Here is a 10,268-nt window from a genome sequence, read left to right on the forward strand (position 1 = left end):
TTAAATGAATATGCATGTTCTGACAGCATAAAGCTTTTGTAGAGGACAGGTTGGTACGCACGATAGGTGGGACGATCCCCTGTGCAACCGGCGCTGCAATAAAGAATGCCGGCTTCCTAAAACTCCGAACGAGTCTTAGGGAGTTTCTTCCGACCGGCTTTTTCGGTATCATAACCTTGCTTCTGTGGTTAGGTAGAACCAAGGTCAGTGCATTTATGAAATCAGTGTCTGCTGTTCTCTTGGATGTCTAAAAATAGTAATTTTTGAAATATGAGGCCTTGGTGATGTTACATTTGTGTCCCGGCTTATAAATCTTTCTGTAATAATGTCTATCTTACTTCTGTCTTACTAAAAAACCAAGTTAATGTATGACAGGACATTTTTTGATGACTAATTTTTAAAGTCTGTCACATGGAGAGACGTTCTTTTTACCCTACTGTTGTCCATACATCTTGTTTAGCAAACCAGTTAAGTCACCATCTCAAAGGAGGGATTCACAGAGTACGTGCACTGTTTGTGAAGTGTGCTCACATTAGTGATCAGTTCATATCAGCTTATTTTACTCCTTCTCCAAGTTGGTGGTTAAACAGCTAATTCTTTTCTGTGAAATGTGTGTGGATAAGTCACTTCAGTTGGTAAAACATATGAATCTTATCGTTAACATTTTCTTCATTAGCATGGAGAAAGCTTATCCTGAGGTGGGCTGTAACTCCTTGCAAGTGGCCAGACTCTTGCTATATTGTTGAAATGGAAGAATATTTTAATAATACTAGCTCAGACCAACTTCAGTGGAGCAGATGAATAGATTTAAGAACCTTGAAACCCCCAAGTAGACCATCTACAGCAGAGTTGTCAGCTGTGTTCTGCAGATGTTGCTAATTCCCCATTGGGCAAGGAGATAAGAACTCAGTAAAAGCCTATCGGTGTTTATGTAACTTTTTCCTTAGTACTTTGAGCCTGTTTAAATTTAGTCTTGTGATGTGAACTGATGCAAAAATCTAGATACTTATGGTATCAAGTCCTGTTGGATTGTGTTTAATACTCCTTAGACAAAAGTAACGATGACTTAACTAATAGTTAAGTGTTGCAGACAAATATGGCGAGTTTGCCAGTTTTATTAGGAAATAAGAAGTATTTCCTACATCAAGTGACTGGTATGTCTCAAAGCCCCAACTTGCAGTGTTGTGTTCTACATGATGGTTATCAGTTAATCTTTCTGAAGTAGTTTAAAATTTTTGTGCCCTAACTTCAGATTTGGTGGAAATGAATGTGTCCTCAAACCTCAACTGCTCCAGCTTCTAGCTGGAGCCTGGGCTTCTATCTGCAATGGCCGGTGCAGATGGGTTACTGTGGAGATACAACATGGTTATTACTGTGATGCAGTGTGATGGTGCAAGATCTGCAGGGGTAGAGTGCGTGGATGTGGGCCTGAAACCTTTAAACAAATGTGGTTGGGTATTTTAGAGAATTTCTGTCAGTTCCAAGTGGAAAGTGAAGTGAGCTGATGACACCTAATTGCCTTACCGTCATGTTTTGAGAGAAGGCTGAACAGTGACATTGACTTTTTCATCATATGGGGGAACTGTGAGCAATTTTTGAGATGAAAGATAATTTTTCATCATCTTTGAGAAAGAAAGATGTCCCTTGAGGAACATCTCATGCAAAAAAGGCACCTTTTTAGTTTTTGTTTTTGTGGTTTTGGTTTTAGGTTGTTTTTTGTGGGTTTTTTGTTGTTTGGTGGTTTGTTTTTTGTTTTTTTTTTTTTTTTTTAGAATAAGTGTAAATTTATAGGGATGGTTCTTAAAACATCAGACTGATATGAAAATAAAAGGCAGCAAGGCTGCTTGTTAAGCTTCCTGCTGGCAGCTTGACTTCTGTCTTGGAGCCTGATTCTGCATTGCAAACCATAGAGGTGGGAGAGAAGAGATGCATTGTTGGCAAAAATGAACAATGGATATTTTAAGGTCAGAAAGTTGAATTGTGGTTCTAAAGAACTTTCACAATACTCTTGTTTTTATGGAACTGTAACAATTGTACTAGGGTTAATTGAGCTCCCTGCTCTGTGTTTGGAAGTGACTGATGATGGGACTAGATTATCTGCTGATAGCCCCCTGAGAGTTGTGATTATTGCTCCACCTCTCCCCTTCCCCAGGTGAATTTACTCAGTTGTTTGAACCTGTATCACTGTCTGGGATCGTCAGTGTTTTGTGGCAAAAAGTTATGATGGAGTTTTACCTTCATATGAAGTACACAGATACCTGTGGCTCAGATTTGCTGTCTGCCAGCCTAATCTGATACCGCCCTGTTTGCCTGACTTTGTTCCTGCAAGCAGGGGCCTGTGAGCTTGGAATGCTTCCGTGCCATTGTTCTGGGGGCTGAGAAAACCTTACTTGGTTGAAGCATGATAATTGCTTAACGTATCTCTAGTCATTTGAAAAAACTATATGCTTAAATATTGTGGGTAGTTCTTGTTTCCCTAACTCAGCAACAATACACCAGATCTGGAAAACAAGGATGGTTAATACAAGTCTCTTGTATTATTGTTAGTTTCATTCAGTCTCTGCTTTGCCTGTGTCCTTTTCCCTTTGAAGGCTGGTGGTGTGTGCTCTTTGTTTGTGGCCACAAGACTGGCTTTTTCTTTATGATTTTAAAATCACTTATGAAGAGAAGTGAGATGACTCAGAAGTAGGTCTCTAACAAGTGCTTATCATCAGAAGGCTAAAACTTAGAGGAATGTAGAAGAGGGGAAACAGGTGTAAGCTTATGATGGCATAAGCAGTTTTTAGTAAAACTGAAGCTTTCAGCTTTTTTTTGCCTGAATAACACTTGCTGCTGCTTCTCTGCTGTTCATTTCCTTTTCCTTGTAAACACCATTGCTGTTTCAGATGGCAATCTTTCTGGTTTTGGTCTGGTTAAACACAGAAAAAGAGACTATATCTCTGAAAGTTCTTTACCTGAATAATGGAAAGGGGGAATTTGTGACCTAATAATCACAGCAGGCATTTCAGAAGTTGGTTCAAAGCTCCAATTTGGGAAGAACACAGAGCTTATTTTAAGATTTCAACAGCTAGAAGGATCAAAATAGGGAGAACACTTGATTTTTCATTCTGCATTCAGACAGCTTATGTAGCATAGGGCAAGTGCAGCAGTAATAATAGCCTCTTCTCTTTATCTTTTGATTTAAGATGTGTGTTCAGGGGGAGAAGTTGAGTTCTTTTCTATGAGAAATCTGGTTCTCCATCTTCCCTTTTATTTCGGTGTGTTAAAATGTATATTTTTTAAAATATTTCAGCCTTGAGACTGCTTTTCTCCTCACGTGAAGAGCTATATTAACTGATTAAGATTTCTGTTTAAATCAGTAATGTATGAAATCCAATACCCATCCTTCCAAAATATGGTAGATGATATTGGTGGTTCTTCAGGGGTTTTTTATGTATTATATACACAGACATATATACACTGGGTTGTTTCAGGATCAGGGGGAAGACAGAAAGTGGCACGAAGAAGCAAATCTCTGTTTGTGTTCTCTCTGAGTTCTGTGTTGGATGTTCAGAGTATGTCACTGTGACAGATCTCGGAATTCCAGAAACCTGATGAATGAACAGTTGGTGACACACTAACTGGGGAAAAAAATGGCAATACAATACCTGTTTGCTGTAAATTTGGAGACTACAAATGGGAATTTTAAAGTTACTTTTAGGGACAGTCCAAATGAAAAACTGGCTTGTACCATGTGCTGTTTCTGAGAAGTGTGGACTTTAACAGATTTATATAGAGAAGACGGTTTCAGCTGCTAAGGTTGGAACATAAGAGATGATTGAATGGATATAAATATTCAAAGATTGAACTACAGAAGAACTTCAACAAAATCTATCATTTGCTTTAGTCCAAGGAGTGGAATTTTTTGGGGACAAAATGTAAAAGTTGTACAACTTGTAAAGCAGTGTCTACACTGTCAGGGTCTAGAAATTACAGATTTCTTACTTTATTCTTCTTTCAGAGGCCTTTCCCAGTAACACTGTCCTCATTAATGAGAGAGAGACAGACCTTTCTGAGGATAGGTAATTTTTTCCTACTGTCCAAAACTGGAGTTGGAACCATTCATGATCTGCTCTTTTAGGAGACTTGTGATTGTAGACAGCCCATTTATTTCCTTAGGAAGCAGAATCATAATGAGGAGAGAAACAACATGATCTTGCATGTAATCTGCTTTATTTCCAAGGATGAAGTAGAGCTGCAGCAAGATGAAGAGAACCTGCCCTATGAAGAAGAGATTTACAAAGATTCCAGTACCTTTCTTAAGGTGAGCTGCTTGTGCAATTAGAAATCTAGTCAAAGCTGGTATAGTTGCGTTAAACTATTTCTGCAGTCGATGGTATTTGAAATACAGCTTTAAAGGCTGAAGTAATTGACTGGGATTCGCAGGTATGCAAGTTTTGTGTGAAAGATGTGACTGTAACTAGTGTTTACATTGATCTGAGTAAATATCTGGGTCAGCTTATAATAAGCCATAGTAATGGTGGGTCTGATTTAGAACTGAAAACACAGTGATGGTCTTGACTAGCATAGTTTATAAAGGCGTGTTGACAAGAAAAAAAAAATCTGTTGCTTTCTCATTGATCAGACTAACACATGTAGTGTGTGTGTATATCCAGTTATCTCTCTGCTGCTCTCACTGACCAACCTTTTGTTTTCCAGGGTACTCAGAGCTTAAATCCACACAATGATTACTGCCAACATTTTGTGGATACAGGACACAGACCCCAGAACTTCATCAGAGATGTTGGTATGTCACAGTCAGTAACTGTTTAAAGACAACTCATTTTATTTGGTAGCACTTCTTTTTTTTCCTGTTTTTAATTCCTTACTGTTACTGGGAAATGTGGATACATATACTTTATAGTTTTTCTCTCTGTGTGCATACGTATCAATACATAAATTTATATGAATTATTTTAGTTTTAATCAGTTAGGAGATGATTGTTAGCAAGGTTATTCTTACTCTTAGTTTTATTTGAAAGTACTTAACCAGGAAGATTTTTTTCAAAGCTAAACTCTCTTCATTCCAGAAAGTAGATCTTGAAACCTTTGGAAGTTTGAATAACTGACATACAGTTGAACTGGTTCCTGGACTGTATCGCCTCCAAGAATGCATGTAGCATGTACAGTATGGAAAATGCTTGTGTTTTAGTCAGTAAGCAATAGGGATAATATGTACCAGCTAAACTGTGTAACTGCTGACAACTCATTAGAAGGCTCCACTTACTACTGAGTTTAGAGGATGTTATTTTTTAAGTTTGCATTCATCCAGCCATCACCGAACCTGTTATTGAAATCTTACTTTATTAGGCCTGAATTTAGTCTTTCTAAAACTAAGGTACAGTTTGGTCCTGTTTCCAAGAATGGATCCATGGTAGTTATTTGTTGGGTTTTTTTTTTCAAAAAGCGGGGTGTCTCCCCCTGCAGTTTTCTGCAAGAGTTCTCTATATTTTATCAAGTTCAAGATTGTCAGGGCAAGTGTGTTTGTGTTTATAGGTGCCAGCCCAAAGGGATTTTGTTTGCCTATTGAGGCAGTTAGTTTGTTTCTTTGTATTTTGTGAATGCTTCTGTGAAACACATCTGGATGTTTAGTACAAAAAATGGGCAGTTTTGGCTCAGTTATGTCTTTATCTGAAAAGCATCTGGGCCTCATACTTACTTACTTGAAATAATTATACACTGTTTTTTGAAATGAGTATGAAGAAATAGCAGCTTACATTGTTTGCTCTGACTTCTCTGCTGCATAAAGAATTGGGAAGGAACAGGACAAATTGTTCTACAAGTGTTAATATGGAAATGAACGTGTCAGCAGCAGTTAGTCTAGACCCGTTATTAGAGATGAGGTATGTCAAGTTGCATCTTGGTTAGCATACATTTTCTACATGATGATCAAAACTCTGCTTAGGTGCTGCTTCATAATTGGACATGACCCTACACAAAGCTGTTGGGAAGTAGTGGTGCCAGAACACCCAGTTACATCTGTTTGATGTTGCTCTTGGAAGAGAGGGAGCAACCTGTGGGGTTTGGTTTGGTTGGTTTGCTTTTTTCTTTTTTTTTTTCTCTCTTTTTTTTCTTTCTTAAACAACTGAAGTCATCTTGATTGAAAATTCTTCTCCGTCTATTGCTTAGCTGCTGGCTAGAAACTGGCTTCCATTTCTGCTGGTCAGGAGTATTTGACTTGCACTGGCTGGAAGCAACACAGCAGTGGAAATCAGAAGAATCACAGTAGTGTTTTTAAGACGTTACATATTTAGGGAAAAGAATTAAAGTAATTTTTGTGTGTTTTATGCACATGTAGTTAGGGATAATAAGGTCAGATACGAAGAACTTTGCTTTCACTGGTGCGATGCAAGGGTTGGGAGTTCAGAAGTTTTAATTAAAATAAGGAGAGGGATGAAGGGTTGTGGGGTTTGTGGGTTTGGGTGTTGTTTTTTTTTTCCTCCATGGATTAGGACCATTTAAAGTTGTAAATTTAAATGAACATGAAGCTTTGTAAATAATTCCAGCTAAAGCTGAACTGAGCCTACTGCTAGCAATAACAAAAGCATACTGTCTCTACTTACTTTTTGAAGGGGGAATGTAATATACTGAAAAGTTTGTTTGGGTTTTTTTTTGTTTTTTTAAAGTTTGCTGCAGAAAACCTAATTAGGGATCTCCCTTTTGCATTCTGTACATATGAAAGGTTTGAAAATTAACATCATAAATCTGAGTCTAGGAACCCAATAAATAAATATACACGTATTCAGATCTTCATGACTGGCACCAGAGTATCAAATCTCAGTATAAGGATTGCCTAAGAGAACTAGCCACACCCCAGTTGCCACCTTAGAAGTAGTCTTCAAAGGTTAAATAAGAGTAAGTAAATGTTAATTAGGTCTTAATATAAATTTATGGATGGGCGAGATAACAAAGGAACTTTCTGTCATCATTCTGGCACTTTTAGTTTAAATGAAAGATTGTTTCCTTCTGATAAAAGGAGTTGTGAACTCCTGATCACTGTAGTGCTCTAGAGAAGATGAGAGCATAGACACTACAGTCGCTAACAGCAGGGGGCTTGTGTGAAAAAACTGCTCTGAAGGGTTTGGTGTGTTCTAACAAAAATTAAAATGAGGCTAAGTATTAACATTTGGATCTACTCAGAATACTGGAAAATGCTTAATGGGTACAGATTTACTCTCCAAGTAGTTGTTAACTTCATGTTTTCTTCTTCTTAGGCTTAGCAGATAGGTTTGAAGAATATCCAAAACTTAGAGAGCTCATCAGATTGAAGGATGAGCTGATATCTAAATCTAACACTCCTCCCATGTAAGTGTTCTTGTGCAAAATGCCTTTCTTCTCCAGACCTGTTTGAAGTTAGCTGTCTGCTTTGCAAATCTCTATCTTTAGCATCTGCTCAGAATTTACATTTTCTATTTCTGTTTGTATATACAGATTAATCAATTGAAACTTCAGAAGAATAAAATAAGTTTTTGTTAGTTTAATCTAGATGTTTAATATAGTATATAAACTAGATTTTCTTTCTAGTGTGTGATTATTTATAGTATCTAAAGCTTTGGTTTTTAAGACTGAACTGACAACTGATTGGGCTACAGGCTTTAATTTGGGAACTAAAAGAACATCATCTGATTGTGAATCTCATATCATTCAGTTTACAATAACAAGAAAAGCTTTAAAAAATTAGCCTCTTACTATAACCTCAGTTGTTCTTGTAACAGCTTTTTTTGCACAATGTCCAGCTATTATCTTAGTATCTATTAATCAGATGTTACTTAGTGGTTTAAGACCAAAGAAAGTTTAGGCTGGCTGGAAGAGATTTGTACTATTAACTTTTAATTACCTTTGAATTTTTGCTGAACGTTAGACACAGTACAAGTGTGCAGCATGTTACTCCCAGGACTTTGAACCCATCTGAATGTGAACCTCATGCTTTTAATATATTGTAGTCCTAATCTGTACCGAGTAAAATAGCATTATTTTGTGATAGTCACATGAAAACCTCTGAAATAGTTGTGTGAACGACTGAGATACAAACTGCAAAACTCAACTTGATGTTTTGAAGTGAGATGCGTTTTGGCGTTCTTAACCTCAAAGTGCAAAAGGGGAAAAGAGTAGTAATCAAATGCTGCCTTCTGCTAACAGCGAACACGCTTACGGAATAATAACTTATTCCAGACACTTTCTTAGGAAGGAGGAGGTGGTGGTCTGCTCATCAGCTGTTTTAAGGTTAAAGGTATTGAGGGAAGGGCAGTGTAATTTTTTTCTTACAGTGATACAGCAGAGAGTGGTGGGCAGGTGCAGAGGCCAGTCGTAAGAGTGCATTTGAATGTGTATTTAATGGAAGCATAATTCCCCCAAACATTGATCTTGTTAAAGGGATAGAGAAATAAATTTCTACTATATGAAAAGTAACCACATTTCCAGTATTCAGAATCTTCTGAACATAACATGTAATAAATAGCAATTCTAAAAATATGCCACTTTCCCCAAGTGAAGCAAAACAGAGGTCTGTTAGCCAGTGAGTGTTTGCTTCTTAAATATGGATGTTTTCTCCTATATAGTCCTTGGATGTACAGAAAGTTCAGTAATTCTTTAATAGACGTTGTTGCACAGTTTGTGTGGGTGTTTCCTGCTTGCTAAATTAGAATCTTAAAGAGTGTTTACTGAGAAAAAGACTACTTCTAAAAACAGAACTCTAATGCAACAGCATCCAGCCTAGGTTAAGTGGGAATGTGTTATCCTCTGGATTTAGTGCATTTGAGCTGTATGAGCTACACAGGAGACCCTGCTCTTAACTGGCTACACAGCAGTGCTGTGTGGAGTGTAATTTTCAAACTACTATTACAACTTGTCCAAGCAATCTATCATCTTTTGTTTAAACAGGTACTTACAAGCAGACTTGGAGGCTTTTGATATTAGGGAACTGAAGTCCAAATTTGATGTGATTCTGCTGGAACCACCACTGGAAGAATACTACCGGGAGACTGGTATTACTGCCAATGAAAAATGCTGGACCTGGGATGATGTAAGTATTTTTCTTGCTGTGAAAAGGATTTTATACATGGAGTTGAGCAAGTAGTTTGAGGATTTAATTTGGTATCAAAATGATTTAGAGTTGTATTTTAAGGAAAAATGGGATTTTTTTTTTTTGAGTCTAGTTTCTTATAAAAACTAAGTTTTATAGTGTATGCATACCTGCACTGCTTGTGTTAGGAGGAGTTTAATGAATTAAATATACCTTTTTGTTCTCCCTAAGCCTGGTTGAATGCCTAAATCTAATAGTAGTGGGTTTTCTCCCTACTCTTAAATTCCATGAGTTTTCTTTTCTGTTTGGTTTTTGCTTTCAAAATTCAGAATATCCATTGTAATAACTATTCCCTTGTTTACTGAAATTCTCAAAGAGATTTTTGGGGTATGCTTTTTAATATGCTGATCTCTTTTTAGTCAAAAGAGTAGATGAGTGTGCTTCACTGACATGCTTCCTTTCTCCAGAGTACTGATTGGGTAGGTGCCCTGGTCTCACTGGGATGGAATCCCAGGCCAGCCATGGGATGTGGCTGTTGGCTTTCAAGTCAGCCAGGTGCTTGAGCTGGGAGGGGCAGCAGCTGGGGCAGCTCACCTGGGCTGGCTAACAGGTGAATCCCATACCATAAACATCACACTCGTTAGAAAGGGGGGAGTTTCCTGATTGGGAGGAGGGCTTCTCCATCCCTGGACTGGGCCAAGTATAACTTCATATACCTTTGTTCCATGACATCTATTTTCACTCGAGCCGTGGGCCTCCTCTCCTTTTCCTGATTCCTGTTCTCAGCTGGGGAGGGGTCATTAGGTGACAGAGTGACTGCTATAGTTTAGCTAAATGGAGACAGGAGGAAGTTTTAACAGTCAAACCAACTGTAATTCTGAGAAGCTTAACAAAATAGATGAAACTCACTTGTGGAATTTCTTTCTTGTATTTGTATATTCCCTTACTGTTTGGTCATGTCAAAGGGTTTTTTTGAAATTATGTTGATTTCTGAGTCCTTTTTGGGAACAAGGAGAGATCTTAATATGCAACAAGTGATCTTTTTCAAGATCACCATAGGTGCTCTTGTTTTATTGTGTTCTAGTAAACATTTAGGGAATTGAGTCTGAGAAAAGATTTTAAGGTTCCTTCTGTAGTAATACGTGTAGATGCTTGTAAAGAAGGAAACACTCAAGATGTGTTGATAAGTAACTCCATCCTGTATCTTT

At 37.6% G+C, this 10,268-nt stretch overlaps 1 protein-coding gene across 1 annotated transcript in view; it reads left to right on the forward strand.

Moving 5' to 3' along the window:
• METTL14 (methyltransferase 14, N6-adenosine-methyltransferase non-catalytic subunit) overlaps positions 1-10,268 on the forward strand; it is a gene marked incomplete at its 5' end in the record, with an annotated part of 22,247 nt that overhangs the window by 2,149 nt on the left and 9,830 nt on the right. Inside the window, 4 exons of the mRNA XM_010174351.1 lie at positions 4,223-4,303; positions 4,699-4,786; positions 7,253-7,343; positions 8,919-9,060. Coding sequence (XP_010172653.1) covers positions 4,223-4,303; positions 4,699-4,786; positions 7,253-7,343; positions 8,919-9,060 — 402 coding nt within the window. The remainder of the gene's footprint in view (positions 1-4,222; positions 4,304-4,698; positions 4,787-7,252; positions 7,344-8,918; positions 9,061-10,268) is intronic.

This window comes from Antrostomus carolinensis, unplaced genomic scaffold, assembly GCF_000700745.2.
Source record: "Antrostomus carolinensis isolate BGI_N321 unplaced genomic scaffold, ASM70074v2 scaffold7368, whole genome shotgun sequence".
Taxonomy (NCBI): Eukaryota; Metazoa; Chordata; class Aves; order Caprimulgiformes; family Caprimulgidae; genus Antrostomus; species Antrostomus carolinensis.